Below are 22,398 nucleotides of genomic sequence, written 5' to 3'. Positions count from 1 at the left end.
GAAAAAATTTAATGGCATGAGCCAACTGATATGCCAACATCATCAGCGACTTCTCTGATTGTGATTCGGCGATCGTTCATAACCATTTCTTTCACTTTTTTCACGTTTTCATCGGTTGTTGATGTGCTTGGGCGTCCGGGTCGTTCGTCATCTTCAACGTTTTCGTGGCCATCTTGGAAACGCTTATACCACTCATAAATCCTTGCTTTACTCATAGCAGACTCACTATATGCCTTTGTTAACATTTGACAAACTTTACTACACTTTATTTCATTTTTTACGCAAAATTTAATACAAATTCTTTGATCCATTTTTTTTCACAAACGAAAATCGCCGAGCTTGAAAAACACGTCTAACGTTAGCGGCTGCCACTTAAAAAGTAAGCAATGAATATTGCTGAAAATTTTATCGTACTTCAGGGGCATGTGTACCAACATAATAAAAAAAAATTTTATACAAGCGGACTCTCCAAACCCGCGAAATTTAAAAATTCTCGTTACTTTTTGAACACACCTCGTACTTTATCTTATACTGTGGTGCATTTCAAGGTTTTGCCTTGCTTGCAACACTTTAGGGAAGCCACCCCCGTCCGTTGCCACCCAGTGACCAGCAGAATAAAGTTGTTCTACTCACGCCCTAATATAAACCCTACTTTATTTTCAAATTCGCCCACTCACCCCCGGAAAAACATTGCAACAAGGCAACCCAACCCAATCCGCGTAATCCGACGGATGAGTGAAAAATGGAGCGCACGTACACACACACTCCCGACCACGTGTTGCTGGCTGGAGGAAAACACACGGGAAACTCGACTGAAAAATACAGCAAAAACGCATGCGAGCAAAACCCGCGGACACGTTACATATCCAGGCACTAGCACAGACACTCTGAGGAAGCTGTCACACCTGGAGTGACTAGGTAATCGCAGATGAAGCGGTAGCCGGCAATCAGCTGTGTCAGGCTGCTGCGCACCATCGACGACACCCTCAGCGCCACGCACACACAGCTGCTGACCACTGGCGAACATCCGGATGCACATACACAACACACAACCGAGGAGGAGCGCTCCAGGAGGTTCTCGAAAAACCGGCAACAGAGCACGATGTCTACACGCGGCAGCGAGCGAGACCATCTAGATGAGAGCGAGCGAGGCAGACTAAACAAGAGCAAGCAAGACCGTCTAGACGAGAGCAAGCGAGACAGACCATATGAAAGCGAGCGAGCTAGAATGTAAATGCAATAGCAATTCGGACGCAAACTAGATGATAAGTGCGCTACGAAAATGAAACCGACTTACGACTATTATATTATATGGCAAAATACCTAGCGATGCAACTTAAAATGTATAACGTACATAAGTAAAATTGGAAAATACATTTACGCGACCGCTACAATTCCCTAAACGTACTCATAAGCGACAAGTAGTCTGTTAAATTAAATCAACATAATTGACTGATGAAATTTGAACCTCTAACGAAAGTTTCTTAGTGGGGGGTGAGAGAGGAAAAATGGCGATGAGGTAGGAGAGAAAATGAGGACGCTGTGACTTTTCTAAATTGCATGTTGACCAATGACGGGGATATTCGGAGGGCACTACTTTTTCCTCCTGCATACTGATTTTATTATTATTTAACGATAGGTAATATACGCGCTAACTATATCGACCAATACAATGATTTCTTCTCGGAAAGAGGAGAAGTAAAGGATCTTTGACCGTGAAGAACCGTTGCTCGTCCATTTTACCACTGATCGTGAGCTTCGCTACAATTAGATCCACTACCAACCGAGAAAATCGAGTGATTTGGGAAGTAATCGAGTGATTCTGCAGGTTTGAGATAGGTAAGTAGGCAAAGTGTCTCTTATTAGTGAGAATTAGATGTTTTTGCGCGTGATTTGCCGTATCCTTAATTCCGTCGTGACGCGTGGATCCGTTGACGCCAGGAATAGAGCTCTGACCGAATCGTGCTGACTAACCGCCATTTTTCTTAATTAACTCGAGTGTAAGAAGTGTAGAATTCGGATAGCTAGGTGAAGTGCTACTCGCCATCGAGAATTGGGAATTGTGCGCATAATTTGCCGCGTGTTTGATTCGCCGGGATGTGTGGATCCGTTGCTGCCGTGCGTTAAATCGCTTCGAACCCGCTGACCATCCGATATTCTGACCGACCGTACCCTAGCTAGAGAATAAAGGAAAGTGAAGTGTAACCGATATCTGTTATTTATGCCTCGTTGACTTTTTCCTCCTGCATACTGATTTTATTATTATTTAACGATAGGTAATATACGCGCTAACTATATCGAACCCTCGAACGGAGACAAGGATTTGCTTCTTGAGCTGCCGGCATTCCCAGGACGTGGAGAGAACGGAGAACATTAACCATTGGTTGTTGGAGCGGCCTGAAGAAAAGTTGTCGGTGTGAGATCAACAACTTGCTCACTCTGCGCAGTCGCACAGTGGGCAGATAGACTTACGCGCCGATTTCCTTCGCTGTAACTAAGGAACGGGGATCTGGCGCCCTTATCACTGGTCAGAAAGACGATTTAGTCAGGCCATGTGGCGGAAGTATTTCGAGTGCGCGGCTTAGACCTCCTAAAATTCCCCGCCACAATCTCAATATGCATATGCTTGGAAAACTGTACTAATTATCTTATTGGAATTTTTTTTTAAGTTAAGTTAAATAAGAAACTATTCTAAATATTATTTTCTAAACTTTCGGAGAAAGGATCCCTTTACTTCCTTGACTGCTGACTATATGAAGGACCTTTTCTTAGCTAGTGGTTATCGAAGAGGTTTTCACACAACGCAGAGAAGCATTCTATCAGTTCAACTTATTCATATTTTCAAAGTTACGGAGGAAAAGAATCAAAAAATTTATAATACTTCTTTTACTATAAAATTCCTGATAGTTCTTTCTAAAAATCGATAAGTACTTTCGTTTGTTTTTAAAAAAATGATAACCTTAAAAGATATAACATAAGTAATTTAAATCGACGAAAGTCTGTTTTCGAAAATTAAATTTTTTTAATACTACGTTATTTTTCAAAGCTATTAGAATACGTATATCAAATTTGAAATTTTAATATTCATGGAAAAAAATATAAAAGCGATTTAACAGAGCGGCGTTACGCTAAGGCACCAATATTTAAGACAAGAAAAGTCCTATCACGTCTTTTTTTAATGCATCAGTCGATTCAAGAACCAAGTAAATTTTACTTATCAATATATTATCCGAGATTTTATTCTTCTTCAAAGAAGCATTCTACGCTGTTTTCCTAAATCAAAATCCAAAACTGGGCTTATTATGGAGAAATACATAGAATATGATATTCCATCATTTTATAACTAAAATTAACGTATACCGTTTCTTTAAAAAGTCAAAAAAATTTGATAAGATAAAGTTTATTTAGTTTTGAAACGATTAATTTATAAAAAATAGGTAACAGTACTTCTACATAGAAGTTATAAACAAAAATATGCTTAAATATTCATGCTTTAGCACGACGCCATTCCACATATTTCTTTCGTACTTTCCTCTAATCAATATTAAGACTTCAAATTTATCATTGTAATAAAGAGATCTAGTTTTTCATTTAATTTTGTATTATATTACGTGGTGCACAAATAAATCTTGGTGAGGGAATAATCTTTTCTGCTCGATTATTATGACTAGTTTTAGATGAATTCACATAATCTACTAATCTTTAATATAATTCTGCTCAAAGTGATTTTTGATGCCGGTTACACCTGTAATTTTTACATATGTCTTCGAGGAAGTGACGATCTAATAAAAATTTATTCAATTGTCCTTTACTATTAAATATTTTACATACTACAGTCTTTTTAATCGTTTCTTTTAATTTTTTTTCAATTTTTGGAAAATTTTCTCCATTTGGTTCTGCTAAAGGTTCTTGTATTTTTATTTGTTCATCATTCATCATTGTGTAAAATTTCGCAAAAATATTAGGTAATCTCCTTATGTGATCTAATAATTTCATTATTTTTACATCTTTATTATAATAATTTGAACAGTATTGTTCAAATTTACAAGTATTAGTATTATTTACAAGAACAGTATTGAACAGTATTTGAACAGCTTCATCTCCATCATAAATAAATAATTACCCATTAAATAGATTATGTTCTGATTGAGGGTTAAGTGCTGTATTTGATTATAAATTTTCTCGTAAATTTTAAAACAATATGGTTCGGTTCTTTGATTGTTAAATTTATGGATACCATCAAATAATACTTGTAATTATTTTCATTGCTATTTTAGTAGTATGAGAGGTTTCTCTAGAGTAATATACCTAATAGGAGCTATTGACTGTGTATTGATAATAATTTTTGGTTGATTAGTTTTAGATGTTGAAGTTGAAATACGAGGTGTGTTCAAAAAGTAAGATGACTTTGTATTTTTAAGAAAAAATATTTATTTTTTTATTAATATTTATGTTGTCCCCTTGAAAGTAATCCCCCTCAGATACAATACACTTATGCCAACGGTATTTCCAATCCTCAAAGCACTTCTTATAAGCACTCTTCGGTATATCCTTGAGCTCTTCCAGCGATGCAGTCTTTATCTCTTCAATCGTTGCAAATCTCCGTCCTTTCATAGGTCTCTTTAGTTTTGGGAACAAGAAAAAGTCACATGGGGCCAAATCCGGTGAATATGATGGCTGAGGCATAATTGTGGTGTTGTTTTTGGCCAAGAAATCTCTCACAAGCAAAGATGAGTGAGCAGGGGCATTATCGTGATGCAAAAGCCATGAATTGTTTTTCCATAATTCTGGGCGTTTTCTTCGTATTGCTTCTCGCAAACGGCGTATAACTTCAAGATAATACTGTTTATTGACCGTACGTCCATATGGTAAGAACTCCTGATGCACCACGCCATGGTAATCGAAGAAAACAGTGAGCAAAACTTTGACATTTGATCGAACTTGGCGTGCTTTTTTCGGTCTTGGCTCATCTGGGCTCTTCCATTGGGACGATTGAACTTTGGTTTCGATATCATAACCATATACCCATGATTCGTCACCAGTTATGACCCTTTTGAGTAAATCTGGGTCGTCGTTGACGTCATTCAACAGTTCTTGAGCGATGCTCATGCGACGGTTCTTTTGGTTAAAATTTAGCAATTTCGGAACAAACTTCGCTGACACACGTCTCATGCCCAAAACGTTAGAAAAAATTTCATGGCACGAGCCAAGCAATATACCAACATCCTCAGCAACTTCTCTGATAGTGATTCGACGATTTTCCAGAACAATTTTCTTCACTGCTTGAACGTTTTCATCAGTTGACGTGCTTGGGCGTCCAGAGCGAGGCTCGTCATTGGCATCTTCCCGGCTATCTTGGAAGAGTTTGTACCACTTGTAAACATTTTTTTTACTCAGAACAGTTTCACCGTATGCCACCGTCAACATTTCAAGTGTTTCGGAGCACTTTATTTTATTTTTTACACAAAATTTGATGCAAATCCTTTGATCCATATTTTTCGATAGCAAGAAATCGCCGAGCACGCAAATTATTTATAACCTTTACGCCTCTCACAACCAAACAAAAAATGCTATACACTTGAAACTTGGTACAGATGTTCGGGAAGAGAGTACCAACATAACAAAACAAAAAAATCGATAATCGAAAGTACGTTGCCCGTGAAATTTAAAAAGTCACCTTACTTTTTGAACACGCATCAATTGAAAATTGACTTTGAGTGGTTATTACTCATTTTAATAAATTAGAATTAGCTAAATTATATTTAATGTAGAATTCAAATTTAATTGATGTAATTATCTCAAATCAATAATTTAAGTTTTATTATTCTCAAATTTCATATTAATGTTTGAGGTAAACTGTTTATTAATTTGAACTTCATTTGGCAATGGTTGATAAACATTTAATGCATATTGTAAGCTTTTGTTAGAATTGCTAACTTAACATATTATGATAAACTGTCATTATAATTTTTATTTTGTACATTTTTTTTTCTGTAATGTTGATTATTTCAGTTTCATTAGTAGAAAATTTTTTCTTATAGGAATATTCAATTTCTAATGCTGTTTTCTAGTAAAAACTTTATTTGTGTATTATGTAATAAAGATTTCTTTGAATTTAAAATATTTAATTATTTGACTTAATTTATTTTCTCTACATTTGACAAATTAATTAATTTTTTTCATTTCATGAATCTAAGATAATATTATTTTTATTTTTTTTTAGTGGTATTAAATTCAATGAATCTTTGTGGTTTTCATTGATAAACAAAAGGTGTACGTAACGATGTATTTTTTGTATTTTACTACTATTAGCTATAGCTTTATCGGTAAAGTATCGATCGTGCACAAAATTATAATACATGCAATTATTGTGCACAAACAGCAGAGATAAATATACAACCCTCGTATTAATTTGTGCACAATAATTGCGTGTATTATAATTTTGTGCACGATCGATAATTTGATAAATTATGGAAATTCATATTACTTTATGTTACTGTCTACAAATGACGAATTTCTAATCTTTTTTTGTCATATTATTGTTATTATTAATCCAAATATCATTTCTTAAATATTTTTTTGACATCGATCTTTTTATATTTATTTATCTTAAAATATTTATTTGATTAATGGGATTAATTTATTCTTCATTAGAAACATCAATAAATTTCTTTTATATTTGTAATACATTATTGTACTCATTGGTTTTGTATGTATAATGCATATTTTCTTTATTATTAACATGAAAATTGGTAACAGTACCTGGAGGGACAACAGGAGTAAAAGTAGAATCTTTTTGTATTGGCCGTGCATTTTTATTAAATACAAATTCAAATGGATCCAATTTACGTTTTGGTAAGATATGAAAGTTACTTTTGTTGTGTGTACTATTTGAAATTGGCTTTTCTTCTAATCTTTAACACAAAATAACTTTACTAATTGGATTGTTACTCCGTGAATAATATACTTTTCCCATATCTACTTCTCTCCTTACCTATTCTATAGAAATGATTGAAGGCTGGACTACATTTTTAAAAAGAGTATGTTTTGTTATATTTTTTGTTAACTGATTGTTACGTATACAATAATTATGATCAGAGTTTTCTTCCATACTTATTCAATGAATAATATATATACAAAATATTAACATTAGTTAACTTTTTGGTATTTATGTTTTTTATTTAAAATCAGTATGATGAACATAGCGAAAATAGAAAAAAAATAATAAAAATAATATTTTATTTACGAATATATTTCATTAAGAATAATTTACTGTACAATATATTAATTATTTCAAAAAATTCAATTAAAATAAAAAGTCATTATTTTATTCTTAAATTACTATGCGAGCATGAGAGGTAATAGAAACATAGGTTGTCTAGAAAAAGAAATTAAAATATATTTCCTGTTTCATACTGTATACATTTTTTGTTCTTTTTAATACATTTTGTTTGTTGCATAATTATCATAATTATTTGAATTTAAATAATAGTTTTTTCACAACAGTTGCAGGGTCAATATCGTTGTTGAAAATTTAATTGTAGTGGATCTTATTGTTGAAATCAAACGATGTTTTTTAATGATGTATTTTTTAATCATCTATTGTATACTTAAGTACCTGAAAGATGTTAAAATAATTTTTAATACATTTTTATATGCTCATTTTCAAATAACATTCAATACATAACCAACCGTCAAATACTATTTATTATGCTTCTCCGTAATCAAACAGTGAGGATTAATATATTTATTCAATGTGAGTGCATATATTCTTGTCTCATATATGGATGGTTATTTAAGTCACAAAAGCTTAGAATTTTTAACCACATATCAACAAGTCAGCAAACAAACTGAAAATGAAACATGTGCAATGAACTTTTTATTTATGGTAATTTATTTATTATATATACATTGTAAATTTCAAGTAACTAGCGTAAACTATAAATACAGTCAAATTTATAGTTATTGAATTGAAAAATAATATTTTAATTAATTCAATGATTTTAAATAGTATGAGGGTAGGACAATAAGTCCTTAGAAAATCCAAGAGATGATGCAAAAAGCATCATAGGTTATATTACAACAGCAAGCGTTATTAAAGTGCTGCCAAAGTTTCAGCTAGATCCATCAAACGGTTTCATTTTTTATCGTCGATCAAAGTGAATAACTTTTACTTACCGTTAACAATGGAAAAAAGTGAGTTCCGAGCGGTGATATAACGTTTCTATTTAAGAGGCTTTACACCGAAAAAAATCAAAGCTAAGTTTAGATAGAGTTTATGGTGTATCTGCCTCTGTGTTTGAAACTCTTTACAATTAAGTAAATGAATTTAAACGTGGCTGTGCATCGACTGCAGATGAACTTGACAAAATCCACAATATAGTGTTAAGTGATCGAAAAATAAAATTGCGTGAAATAGTTGAGGCTACAGGAGTTTCTAAAATTAGTTATTTCGATTTTGCATTAGAAATTGGACATGAGAAAAATTTCGGCAAGATAGGTGCCGTGTTTGTTTTCAGCTGAGAACAGCCCTCCTGAAAATAGAGCATAAGATCTCGGGGAAGAACTTGCGCAATAAATTGCATAAGCAATACCATGAGAACTTATGTAAGTTCTTATCCAAGCCCTATCGGTGGGTTTTCGACGTAAGAACTTGCGTAAGAACTTGATGACTGTTTAATTGAAAAAAAGCCATTTTGATTATTATTTTACAATAATCCTTTCTGCGTCGATTCATAACTGTAGACGAAACATGGATACACTACTATAATACTGAGACGAAGAAATAGTTACAAAATTGGATTTTGAAAAGTCAACCAGGTCCAAAGAGTGCGAAGACAGTATGAAACTGGCCAGTAAGGTTATGGCTACTGATTTCTGGGATGCACGTGGAATTAACTTCGTTGAATATTTATAAAAAGGACAATCACCGAAAAATATTATGTGTCGTTATTGGACCGTTCAAGCGAGAAAATAAAGGAAAACTGTCTTCATTAAAAAAAAAAATTCTGTTTCATCAAGACAATGCTCGAGTGCATAGTTGCGTAGTTTCAATGGTTAAAATTGAGGAATTAAAATTCAAATTAGTGGATCATTCTCCGATTTTGCCAGATTTGGCCTCTAATAAATTTTTTTTTATTCCCAAACCTAGAAAGTGGTTAACAAATGACTATTTTGAGAAACTTTCAAAATCATTTTCTCTGATGACTTACAAAAATTCAAGGGACGCCTGGAAACCTGTATCGAGCTAAAAAAAGATTATATTGGAAAATAAAAAAAGATCTACCAAAAAGAAATTGTTTTTTTATCTTTTTCTAAGGTCTTATTGACCTACCCTCATATTATTATCAATCACAATACAAATATATGCAATACTAATATGACTTTTTTAAATACTCAATTCGAAATTCCATCCAATATGGCTGCTTGCGAAAACAATATATAAACAATTTATAAAAATTATAACTCTGGCTTTATTATTTTAGCTATAAAAATATGAACACAGAGCAAAATCGAGACAGGAAAACTCAACATACGCAATAAAGGCCGTAGAATCAGGGATTTTATTTGTCCTAACTGCAAACACTTTATATTATTATAAAAATAAATTTTTAATTTTGTTACATTAAATTTTTATATAGTTATTCAAATATAAATTCAATTATTTTTGGATACAACATTTTGATTTAGTTTTTATGACTTTCGTGTGCATTTGATTTAAATAAAATTATATTTTTATTATTTTTAATTGAAAATGTGTGTTATTAAGAACCGAAATATCAATATTATTTTATATAAGTTTAATGCCTAATTTTCAAAACTAACGTAATTAGGTAAACTAGAGAGACCACAGATCAAAGGGATCTTAGATCAGTGCGGGCCTCAAATCAGTGATCTGAAGTGCATGAGCTATCAGATCAGCACTCTTAGATTACGCGCGAGAGCCCCCCCACCCCTCTATCAGAAATACGTTTTAAATATATATTAAAATTTATTTATATGTAATTTAATTAAATGTATTTATACAATATAATTTATTTATATGTTTATATACAATATAATTTATTTATATGTTTATATACAATATAATGCAGATTTTGCTTAGCGAGAAAAATGGACAGACATTACGGGAAATTAAACTCACGTCCTATGAATCCACAAATCGTAGTTCTATCAATAATCATATTAGCTACTGTGATGATGCGTCATCACAGTAAAATTGACTTCCTAAGCTCGCGTGAAATCCTCTCCCGACAAGAGGATGTGGACCGATCAGCTGATGCCGTCTAGTCCACACGCCCGCATATTCGAGACCTCACGAAAAACACTTCTCAGGGTCTACCAAATCGACGCGCACGACCACTCGCGTATTCACAACCTGGACCGACACTCCCCCAGGAAGCCAAACAACGAAAAAGATCGCAGCCGAGATCAGCTGATCCGAGACAATCGTTAGCAAGCTTGAGCTAGACCGAGAGAGGGGCAATCGAGAGCGTGAGAGTGAGCGAGACGACCGATGGGAGAGCGATCGGACGCGGGCGAGGGGAAATCGGTAGGGCTAACGAGCGCTTGCGGGAAAGAGATAGTTGATAACAATGCGAAACCAACCGACGCACGTGACTTGACCAACCAATCGGTAATAAGATAGGGGTAGATCGACAAATAGAGTAAAACCGACGCTGTCTGACCAACAAATAGGGAAATTAAGCGCCAAAAACAGGTCAGTAGTAAAATTGCGCGGGTTAGAATATTAATATAGACGTCGCTGATGACCGAGTTAGCAACAAAATCAACCAATCAGATAAAAACCCACGATGAAAAGGGAAGGTGATAGAGGAGACGCAACGCGACGCGACGCCGTAAAAAGCCGCGGCAGTGTTCGCAGAGCTCTGGTTGCATGCGGAGGCCCAGAGAGTTTAGTGACAGTGAAAAGTGAACAAAGAGATAGCAACAGCAGCATTAAGTGGCAACAGTAGCAGCATTATTTGGCAACAGTAGCGGCAGCAGCATTAATCATAATAGCAGTCGGGTTAACAATCAAAGGAATAAGAGTTAGTACATATCCTTTCTTCTGATTCGCGCCCACCCGTAATCGAGACCGCCGTTGACCGACCCTAGTGCCGCCTGACCCTCGCGCGATCGCCGAATTACTCGCGCATCAACGGGAGTGTCGTCTGACCTTCGCACAATCACCTAGATACTCGCGCGTCAACAGAATACCGCGTGATCTTCGCGCGCTTGTTTAGATACTCGCGCATCAACGGAATGCCGAATGACCGTCGCGTAATTGCCAAATTACCCACGCATTAATCATTGCCGCCAGACCTTTGTGCAATTCCCAACATTTTCCGCGTATTAACCCGCGCCGCCTGACCTTCGCGAAATCGCCACGAAAGTAGACCGCCGCGGATAGGTTTCTTGCGCCGAACAAAAAGGAAGCCGAATTACGTTAAGGACGCGATGACCGGATGCCATTAGCACTTGCCCCTTTTTCACTTCGACCTACGATATGACCGACCTTGGACTGACCGGGGTATATATATATATATATATAGAGCATATTAGCATTTATTAATAAATAGAAATTCCCGACGAACTTCTTTGTTGTCATTGACTTAACCGTAATCAACTTTTCGTATCCCCGTAGCTATCGGGTATGCGGGGTCGGCTAGTGTATCGACGTGGTGACGCCATTTTGTTTGCACGATTGATTCGTCCGAACTCTTCATTGCCCCTGGATTGCAGACTTGGCGCCCTGAGACGCCGCTCCGACTATCCACTGCTGAGAGAAGAGCCCTTGCCCCCGATTTATTAACTAGCCATTGCCCGTAATTTTTCTCGCACGTTGGATCGGACTTTGTGCTCCCCCTTTACATCTTATAGGTGGCCAGTGAGGCAAGCTTGCGGAGGAAGCAGCGAAGCACCTGACTCTTCAGCGACCAGAACCAACCGATCTGCAGCGCTATCCGCCCTCCTAACGTGAGGAAGGTAGCTGGCGCCCAATAAATAATAAAAGCTGCAACTATTGGCTGACTGCGCCGCTAATGGCAGTTGAGGTCGTAAAAATTTGTATAAATCATTTTTCCTCTATCCGTTCCCGTCACACTACATAGCCAAAGCGACTAGAACGGCGTCTTCCCCCCCCTTCCGCCCGGTGATCCGAAAAGTGTTTTAAGATCATGCGTTATCATTTATATATGCTGGTATGCATATATGCATGTATGTTTTGATCATCAAGTAATTAAGCAGTGGAGCGGGGGAGGGGGGGTGGTAGTGGTCTGTAACGGACGCTTTGCATTCGAGCAGTTCTATCGGACGTTTCACACTTAGAAAACAGCAAATCTCCCTATGACGTCACGCGCCAAAAGTCAAATTAGATAAACACAATAGGTAAAAGACCGCTCAAGGTTCCGTCAACCTCCAAATTAATATACAAACTAAGAAGAACTTATATCTTACGTAAACGAATTTTAATCTACCAAACGAATAACATTAATACGAACGATACGAATTCGAATATTAAACAAATAACATTAATAATTTGAAATTCCATATGAATGAGTGTTTTGGATGTTATAATAAAAGAGCTACGAAATACTTTTTTTAGATTTTTTCTAAGAATTTTTTTCTCGAAATGGCGAGCGGTTAAAGAAACAACAAAAATTTCTTAATTTTTGTTTTGATATTCGCCCTCCTATACACAAGGGAAATATGTAAGCATAATTTTTATACGAGTATACATCATTCAAAAGTACGTGAAAAATTTTTTCAAATGAGCTCCTTCAGAGATCTCTAAGTTTATTTCCAGCTGAGATATTAAGTTTTAAAGTTAGAGTCGTTTTGTTCTCGGGTGGGTAAAGATTATCGGGCGGGAGTGTACTTTCCACAGACTCGGCCAAAAATGAGCTTTCCACACGTCATATTGAAAAATACGATACGACATATGTTTAGGAAAAAGTTTCTTGTCTCGTGTGCCTTTCCATCCTCGCTTCGCTCGGGCGTAAACGCCACACGAGACAAGAATCTACTTTCCCCCACTTGTATCATAATGTACTGTTATTTAATATTTGTTCATAAAAATACACCTTATTATACAGGTATAAAATCATTTTGTAAAAATCAATTATTTATTAAAATTGACAAAGTAATAAAACTATTAATTAAAAAATTGAATTCTATACAGTTTTCTTCTCCTTCTTTATCAATTAGCATCGCCATTGTCACGTTCGGCTCGCAAGGAAGTTTCCTCTTTTTAGAAGCGAGTACTGGTGATATGTTACCACTGCTCCTTTTTTATTGGCTGGAATCACTGGCGTTGTCGAATAGTCGTGTTACTATACCTGCTAGAAAAAATATTGAAAATAATTTGAATGAATAAATAAAATGAAATAATTATATTATTATATAATAGTCAAAATACCTTTGCAAAGATCTTCTCGCTATATATGGTACCTCAATGGATTACACAGTCCTACAAGATTTTTGCACAAGCAAACCATATATGGTTTCCCGAAGAATTTTTGGCTCTGAAACCGAATCCGCCCTCAGAATTGCTCCAGCACGTCAGAATTATGAGCTATCCTAACCTAAAAGTGCAAAAATAGGCAATTTTGGACATTTTTGAGGTTATGTAGCACTACGACATTCTCTATACACAAAAAACTACATACAACATCTTAAAGTAGCAGCCTACCCCATTGGAATGCCGTTGAGTTTACTTGAATAGCTTAATTTTTCTTTGAGATATTGCATTTTAAAGTTTTTCAATTTCGTGACTATTGTACCTTTCAGAACATACGACAATGAACGTATCAACGAGGAATTTTTTATCAAGCGACTTCAATCAACTACAGTCCTTCAAGAAAACTAAGGTACACACTATAGATAAGCTAACCGACTTTAATCCTAATAAACATCATTACTCCAAACCCTTACAAACCATCCCTACTAACCCTAAAGCAGGCTAACCCGCCTAACCCTGGGTAGAACGAGTTTAATCAATGTTTTCTATTAGATAATGAGGTTTACAAGCACAGGTTGGCTAACACATCTTAATTTTAATATACCTAGTTTGGATAAACCCTTATAACCCTTATAAACCACCCATGCCTTCCCCCCAAGCAATCTAACCCACCTAACCCTGGGTAGAGCGAGTTTAATCAAATTTTGTTCTATAAGACAGTAAGGTTTCCGAACACAAATAGGCATATATATCTCAAACTTGATGTACGGGACTTTTACAAACCCTTCCGACCCCTACAAACCACCTCTACCTACCCGCAAACAAGCTTACCCGTTTAACCCTGGATAGAGCGAATTCAGTTAACTGTTTTTCTATGACAAATCTCTACCTTGATATAACTAGTTCACAAAAACTCTTAAAACTCTCATGAACCACCCTTATCAACCTCAAAGTAGGCTAACCCACCTATCCCGGGGTAATGCAAGTGAAATCGATGAATCGCATTTGAGTAGAGTGAATATGGGATTTTAAACGCTTCGACGTTGAATTTTGATACTTGTGTTGCCATTATAGTTTTATTACTATTCGTAGTGTTACTCTGTTTTCGATCGCTGCTATCAAAATGTACTGTTTTTGTTAATTTTGTTACCCGAAGCCATCATCCCTTGTGTACCATGTAAGAGGTAAAAAAGTGTGAAAAACATTTAAAAACAAAGTTTCTTGAAAGTGTTCTGTCTCTTGTTTATTTCATAAAAAAATACATACCTTATATACCTAAACCCGGTAAATCATCAATTTTTTAAATGTTAATATCTACAAGTCACATTGAAACCTCATTTATTTATAAATATATTTTTTAATATCAATTAACTCTTTTATTTTTGTAAGACAAGGACTTAATTCATTACGCTGTAACATCTTAACTTTAAGCTGAATAGAGCTTTTGATTTGTTCAGGAATTGTGTTATATTAAACTGTATATATTCATGCAATCACCCTAGTAGATTTAATTGACATTTATTTATTTTTAAAATGTATTAAGTATTACTGTTTAATAAACAAATGATTAATGCAAAAAAGTTAAACTACATTTTAAAATAATTTCAGTAAATTCTACACGATTTATTAGATTTCTTTTATATTTTTTAATATTTAAATATGTCTCGTCTTTGTCGGACTCTTCCTCAGCATTTCTGCTACATTTGTGGTGAGTACATGATCAGTGGTGAAAATTGTAGCATGACTGAAAAAATTCAGGAAGCCTATCTACTTTACTTTAAGTTAAGCTCAAATAACGGAAAGCGCTCATTTATACCAAATTTTTGCTGTACTAAATGTAAATCTTCACTCTTAGCCTGGATGAGAGGTTCTATTAAGAGTATGGGGTTTGCAGTACCAATGATTTGGAGATAACCAACAGATCACGTTTCTGACTGTTACTTTTGTGTTACTGAAACATTTGGTTACAGCAAATAAAATAAATCTCAAATAAAATATCCTGCAGTAAAGTCTGTGTCAAAACCCCTTCCTTATGACGATGATCATCCTATTCCCATTTCTCCAAATAAAAGTAATGAATCATCTTCAATCTATAATGCAGATATAGTTGAGAATATGGAAAAAGATGATAGCGATTATAAATTAGAAATTTTAGAAGAAGGTCGACCTATTTTGGTAAATCAAGAAGGATTAAACGAACTAGTAGCTACTTTAAAACTTTCAAAACAAAAGTCTGAACTTTTAGCATCACGACTTAGTGAGTGGAACTTGTTAGAACAAGAGACAAAAATCACTGTATATCGTAACCGACAGAAAGATTTCGTAACTTTCTTTGACGCATCGGCAGAATTATACTTTTGTTCTGATATTGATGGACTTATGGGAAAATTAAAAATTAAACACATCCCAAATGAATGGAGACTCTTTATTGACAGTGGTAAATTAAGCTTAAAAGCAGTTTTGTTACATATAGGAAATAAATATCCCTTTATTCCAATAGGATATTCAAAAGTTCACAAAGAATCATATAATAGTATTAAATTTCTATTCGAAAAAATACAATATTCAAAGTATGAATGATTGATATGTGCCGATTCAAAAGTAGTAGCATTAATAACAGGTTTACAATTGGGTTATACAAAATTTATATATTTTTTGTGTGAGTGGGATAGCCGTGATAAAACATCTCATTTCAAAAAAAAGTTTTGGAAAGCGCGTAAAACTGATAAAGTAGGTGAACTAAATGTACAAAACACTCCATTAGTCAAAAAAGAAAAAGTTATTTTACTGCCATTGCATATAAAGCTGGGGATTATGAAAGCTCTTGTTAAAGGTATGGATCAAAATGGTGAAGGTTTCATGTACTTAAAGAAAAAATTTCCTAGTCTTAGCAACGAAAAGATCAGAGAAGGAGTATTCGTTGGTCCTGATATAAGAAAACTGATAAAGGATGACCAATTTGAAAAAAGTTGAATGATAAAGAGTTAAAAGCTTGGAAAGCATTCAAGAGTGTGATTTCTAACTTTTTAGGTAACCACAAAAGTAGTAATTACAAAAAGCTTGTTGAAAATTTACTCAAATCTTTGAATCAACTTGGATGTAATATGTCTCTTAAATTATACTTTTTACATTCCCATTTAGATTTTTTCCCAGGTATTTTAGGTGATCATAGCGACGAACATGGTGAAAAGTTTCATCAAACCGTATCCGTTATGGATAAAAGTTCCAACGGTAAGTCTATAATAAACATGCTTGCAGATTATATTTGGTGGATAGTAAATATTAATGACAATGAACATCATAAGAGAAAGTCATCAGGTAGTGCTATAAAGACAAAAAAGTAAAACTTAAAAGACGAAAATTGCACTGCAGCCTAAAAGTCAATAAAAACAAATCATAAAAAAATTAAAAAATATAAAAAATACAAAAAAATTATAAAAAAATTAAAAAGTAAAAAAAAAGAAGGGATGTTAAAACCTACTGACAACCTCCACGTGGTACATCCTGGGAATTAATTTTATCGTTTATATCATAATTAAGCTAATGTCAGAGGTATTCAAATTTTTAACCACACTACCAAAGTGCCAATGACTGATTTCACCCAGGGATAGCTTGCACAGAGGTTCGTGAAATAATAAGGGAAGTACATAATAGTTAGGCTGACTATAATTGACATTTTAGTTTCCTCAGAGAAAAGGAGTTAGTTAAACTCTCTCTACCTAGAGCGAGGGCAAGTGAGTTTGCTTAGGGGTTGGTAGAGATGGTTTATAAAGGTTTGTGTAGACTACGTTTATCTAGGTTAAAATGTGTTAGCCAATTTCTGCTTGCAAACCTCTTTTTTTTTATAGAAAAACATTTAACTAAACTCGTTCTAGCCAGGGTTAGGCGGGTTAGCCTGCTTTGGGGTTGGTAGGGGTGGTTTATAAGGGTTGTAAGGATTTGGAGTAATAATGTTTGTTAGGATTAACCCTTTTCCTCCCAAATAACACAAATTTTTTCTTAACTTTCATCCTCATATCTTTTAATGAAGAAATCGTATGAAAAATTTATCAAGCATCATATCTTGTAGATTTTGACCTCCTCTTTCGAATGCCGTTGACAAAATTTACCTAAATTGTAAGCCGTAAACGTTATAGGCCGGTTTTTCGGAAAATTCACAAATTTTTCGCGTTTCTTTTTCTAAAAAAAGTATATTTTGAAATGGAAAAAGTTTGCACACACCATTGGAAATACTGTTATGGGTGTTATAGATGTCTTTTCTTTCAAATTCCGTTGGATTTTTTCCGAAATTCAAAATGGCGAACACAAAATGGCGTTCGAAAGGAAAAATTTTTTTTTTAAACTTGACGAATTTTTTTCTCCAAAACTATCAAGTTTAGTGAAAAATTTCTAAGAACAAAAATGTCTTAATTAGTCAAGAAATACTCTCAAATTTTTTCAGATTTTTTTACAGCGAATTTGGAAATTTCGATTTTCTGATTTTCCACGAATTCGAAAATTAACTCGGAAAATTCTGAAAAAAATTGAGAGTACTCCTTGGTAAATTTTAAGACTCTTTTTTATTATGAATTTTTTTATTGAGTCAATAGTTTTTGAGTCAAAAATTAATCAATTTTATTCCTAGTATACATTTTTTTCAAATTGGTTTCACAAAATTTAAAAAAATTTCAAGTCTAACAATTATGTTTTTTTGCTACCCTCGCTAAAAGTATATTTTCCTGATCGCGACGCGATAGGACTTTAGGCGAGAGAGTTAATTTTCGAATTCGTGGAAAATCGGAAAATCGAAATTTCCAAATTCGCTGTAAAAAATCTAAAAAAATTTGAGAGTATTTCTTGACTAATTTTAAGACATTTTTGTTCGTAGAAATTTTTTACTAAACTTGATAGTTTTGGAGAAAAAAATTCGTCAAGTTTAAAAAAAAAATTTTTCCTTTCGAACTACATTTTGTGTTCGCCATTTTGAATTTCGGAAAAAATCCAACGGCATTTGAAACAAAAGACATCTATAACACCGATAACAGTGTTTCCAATGGTGTGTGCAAACTTTTTCCATTTCAAAATATACTTTTTTTAGAAAAAAAAACGCGAAAAATTTGTGAGTTTTCCGAAAAACCGGCCTATAACGTTTACGGCTTACAATTTAGGTAAATTTTGTCAACGGCATTCGAAAGAGGAGATCAAAATCTACAAGATATGATGCTTGATAAATTTTTCATACGATTTTTTCATGAAAAGATATGAGGATGAAATTTAAGAAAAAATTTGTGTTATTTGGGAGGAAAAGGGTTAAGGTCGGTTAGCTTATCTATGGTGTGTACCTTAGTTGTCTTGAAGGACAGTAGTTGATTGAAGTCGCTTGATAAAAAATTCCTCGTCGATACGTTCATTATCGTATGTTCTGAGAGGTACAATACAGGCATCCCTCGTTATTCGCGGTTTTGGTATTCGCGATTCACCTTATTCGCGGTTGCCCGAAATGTGCCTTCCCTTGTTATACGCGGAAAACTAACTTGTTATTCGCGGTTCGGTTTGCTGCAATGTTCACTCAGATTGTAAATTTTCGTAACCCTGAAAGTTTGAAAATATTTTGTTGCGCACGTTTTTTAATCAAAATTTTGTTGTAAAATGGCACCAACTCCTAAAACACCTAAAACACCTAAAACGCCTAGAAGTAAAAAAGTTATGTCTTTAGCAGACAAACTTAAAATTTTGAATCTCATCCGAGATGGTGAAAAAATAGCTTGTATTGTGAAAATATTCAGTGTCAACGAATCAACTATTCGCTCTATTCGGACGAACGAGAACAAAATTCGAAGCAGCTCTGAGATATTAGGCCAACATGCGACTTCGGTAAAAGTTGTTCAACGAAATACACTCGAGAAAACTGAAGAGATGTTGTTGATTTGGTTACAAGATTTGATCCATAAAAAAATACCAGTCTCTACAGCAGCTATAAGAGATCAAGCCATTCAGTACCACAACTATTTGAATACAAAATACGAAAGAAATGACAAATTCAATGCCAGCAAAGGCTGGTTTGAAAATTTTAAAACAAGATATTCGCTTCACAGTTTGAAATTTTCAGGTTAGTAGTGTCGTTATTAATCGTGAGATAAGTAAATAAATAAATAAATAAATAATAGATGAAAGTGCAAGTGCAGACCACGAGGCTGCTCGCCACTTTCCTCCAATACTTCAAGAAACTATTTCTGAAAAAAAATACGTGCTGGATCAAATATTCAATTGCGATGAAACGGGACTTTTTTGGAAAAGGATGCCGAATCGTACGTGGATTGCAAAAGAAGAAAAACGGGCTCCGGGATTCAAAGTCGCTAAAGATCGCTTCACTCTTTTATTCTGCGCAAATGCCTCAGGAGGTTTCAAATGTAAACCAATGCTGGTTTATCGTGCCGAAAATCCAAGAGTTTTAAAAGGAAAAAACAAAGATCACCTTCCTGTTTATTGGAAATCAAATAAGACTGCTTGGGTTACACAAGTAAACTTTGAACAGTGGTTCAAAGAATCTTTTATACCTGATGTGAAGCAATACTTGTTGAAAAAAAATTTAGCGTTCAAAGTGCTATTATTGCTAGACAATTGCAAAAGTCATCACAGCATAGCCGATATTCACCCTGACGTAGAAGTCATGTTTTTTCCGACGAATACAACTTCTCTCATTCAACCTATGGACCAAACCGTGATTGCGACTTTCAAAGCCTATTATTTGAGAAGAGTCATGAAAAAAATGCTACAAGAAGTCAATCATCATCGCACTTGTGACGGTTTCGATTCCACCTACGTTGTCAAAATGTTTTGGAAAAAATTTTCTATTCTCGATGCCATCTCTTTGGTTGAAGAATCATGGACAGAAGTTAAACCTACGACTGTGAGTGCTAGCTGGAAAAAAATTTTGCCGACCGTCGATGCTGCCGTTGTGCCAGAATATCAAGAACCCGTGCGATCAATCATTCATTTAGCTCGAGAAGTTGGAGGTGAAGGTTTTGAAGACCTTCATGAACCCGAAATTTTAGAGGAAATTGTGATGCCAGTTAGAACAGATCTCAGCGCTGAAGAAGCAGAAGAGCTTATTGTGCCATTGCCTCAAGACAATCTTCAAGACAATGAAGACGTAGTTCCAACTGTATTTGGAGGAACAGTAATTTTAGAAATTATAAATTTATTAAAAACAGCTACGGAAATAGCTATAGAACGTGACCCAATAGTAGTTCGGAGTCTCAATTTTAAGCATAACTGTGAAAAGGCAGTCGAAGTTTATGAAGATTTATATAAAGATGCGTTGAGACGTGCAAAACAATCTCGTTTGACAGACTATTTCAAATCCAATTGATTATTTTGTAATAATTTGTATATATTTTGATAAATAAATCTTATGTTTAGGAACCTAACCCCTCATTTCCCATAAGCGTAAGGTCTTGCTATTCGCGGTTTTGTTATTCGCGGTACCTCGACGGAACGTAACCCCCGCGAATAACGAGGGATGCCTGTAGTCACGAAATTGAAAAATTTTAAAATGCAGTATCTCAAAGAAAAATTAAGCTGTTCAAGCAAACTCAACGGCATTCGAATGGGCTAGGCTGCTACTTTAAGATGTCGTATGTAGTTTTTTGTGTATAGAGAATGTCGTAGTTCTACATAATCTCAAAAACGGCCAAAAATGCCTATTTTTGCACTTTTAGGTTAGGATATCTCAAAATTCTGACGTGCTGGAGGAATTCTGAGGCCAGATACGGTTTCAGCGCCAAAAATTCTTCGGGAATCTCTATATGGTTTGCTTGTGCAAAAAATTAAGCTATTTTTGTAGAACTGTGTTATCGGCACAGGTGGGCGATTCATCCCATAGCCGCCGCTTGATGGTTGCAGGTGGTAGAGCTTCGTTGTTTAGTACATTTTTCACCCTGCGGCATGGTGATGCATTAAGACGTGACCCTGGCTGATTCAAGGTACTGATGAGATCAATATTAATGATCCGCCTCAGTTAGTTTACCTCGCACAGAATCTCACAGTCAGATCTATAAAAAAAGTATAAAACTTATGAATGAATAAGATGCTCATATCAATGTTTCCACTTGTTAAAGCACTATTGAAAGTCAGACTTCGGAATCGTCTTTAGTGCATTCATCATATTAGTTTCAACTGTCTCTTTATGGTTGAATCGATGTCCCTTAAGCGGTATTTTCTATCGAGGAAGCAGCCAAAAGTTGCAGGGAACTATATCGGAACCGTATGGAGGCTGTGCAACACCGTGTTTCAATAAATACTGCTGCAGAAGGTTTGATGCGTGCGTGAACATTGTCGTGATGAAGATGCCAGTCACCGGTTTCTCAAAGTTGCGGTAGTTTTTTCCTGATTACATCACGCAATCTTTTCAAAACTTCAACGTAGTTACTGTTTATCGATTGTCTGGCTTGTAGGGGTATATTTGTGGTGGATAATGCCCTTATAATTGAAAAAAAAACAGACCAGAACGTGGATCACTATCAAAAGATGTGCGGCCACTTTTGAACCGCCTATACCACTCTTTTATTTGTGTTCTGTCCATACACTCATCTTTAAAGGCTTTTTTTAACAATTAAATAGTTTCCGCACAACTTTTACTGAGATTAAAGCAAAATGTTATACAAATTCGCTGTTCGGTTCGTTCTGCCATTTTTAGCAATAAACGAATTGCAACTAACGCAAAAAAATCGTTGTAAACAAATACACATTATGCCGGTACTAAGGCGCTTCATCGGTATCTCGGGGCACTGACGAGAAGGTAAGCAGTTGCTGGTGACGTTCGTACCCTCTAGAGGTCGCCTGAGTTTCTCCACGCGAAAATATGAACGTAGGTCAGATACTTTTGGGACAAACCTCGTATGTTTATTTTCATATTTAATTATAAATGTAACGAACTTCTCTTGCACTATTTTTTT

The 22,398-nt window shown here is 34.9% G+C and overlaps 2 protein-coding genes across 4 annotated transcripts in view; one reads left to right on the top strand and one right to left on the bottom strand.

Moving 5' to 3' along the window:
* Window positions 1-22,398, bottom strand: part of LOC131663273 (vesicular acetylcholine transporter) — an 897,411-nt gene that overhangs the window by 695,715 nt on the left and 179,298 nt on the right. The window lies entirely within an intron of this gene.
* On the top strand, window positions 19,091-20,813 carry LOC131663278 (tigger transposable element-derived protein 1-like). The gene is made up of 2 exons (XM_058933600.1): window positions 19,091-19,550; window positions 19,609-20,813. Exons 1-2 carry the CDS (start codon window positions 19,091-19,093, stop codon window positions 20,811-20,813), a joined length of 1,665 nt encoding a protein of 554 aa, XP_058789583.1.

Source organism: Phymastichus coffea, unplaced genomic scaffold, assembly GCF_024137745.1.
Source record: "Phymastichus coffea isolate CEN01 unplaced genomic scaffold, Cenicafe_Pcof_1.1 PCOF00032, whole genome shotgun sequence".
NCBI classification, from domain to species: Eukaryota; Metazoa; Arthropoda; class Insecta; order Hymenoptera; family Eulophidae; genus Phymastichus; species Phymastichus coffea.
Note: the sequence above shows the minus strand (reverse complement) of the source record. Positions and strands in the feature narration are given on the sequence as shown.

Coding starts and splice junctions, on each gene's coding strand:
- LOC131663278 (XM_058933600.1), top strand. CDS start 19,091: ATGGCACCAACTCCTAAAACACCTAAAACACCTAAAACGCCTAGAAGT. Junction 19,551..19,608: donor TCACAGTTTGAAATTTTCAG/GTTAGTAGTGTC, acceptor AATAAATAATAG/ATGAAAGTGCAAGTGCAGAC.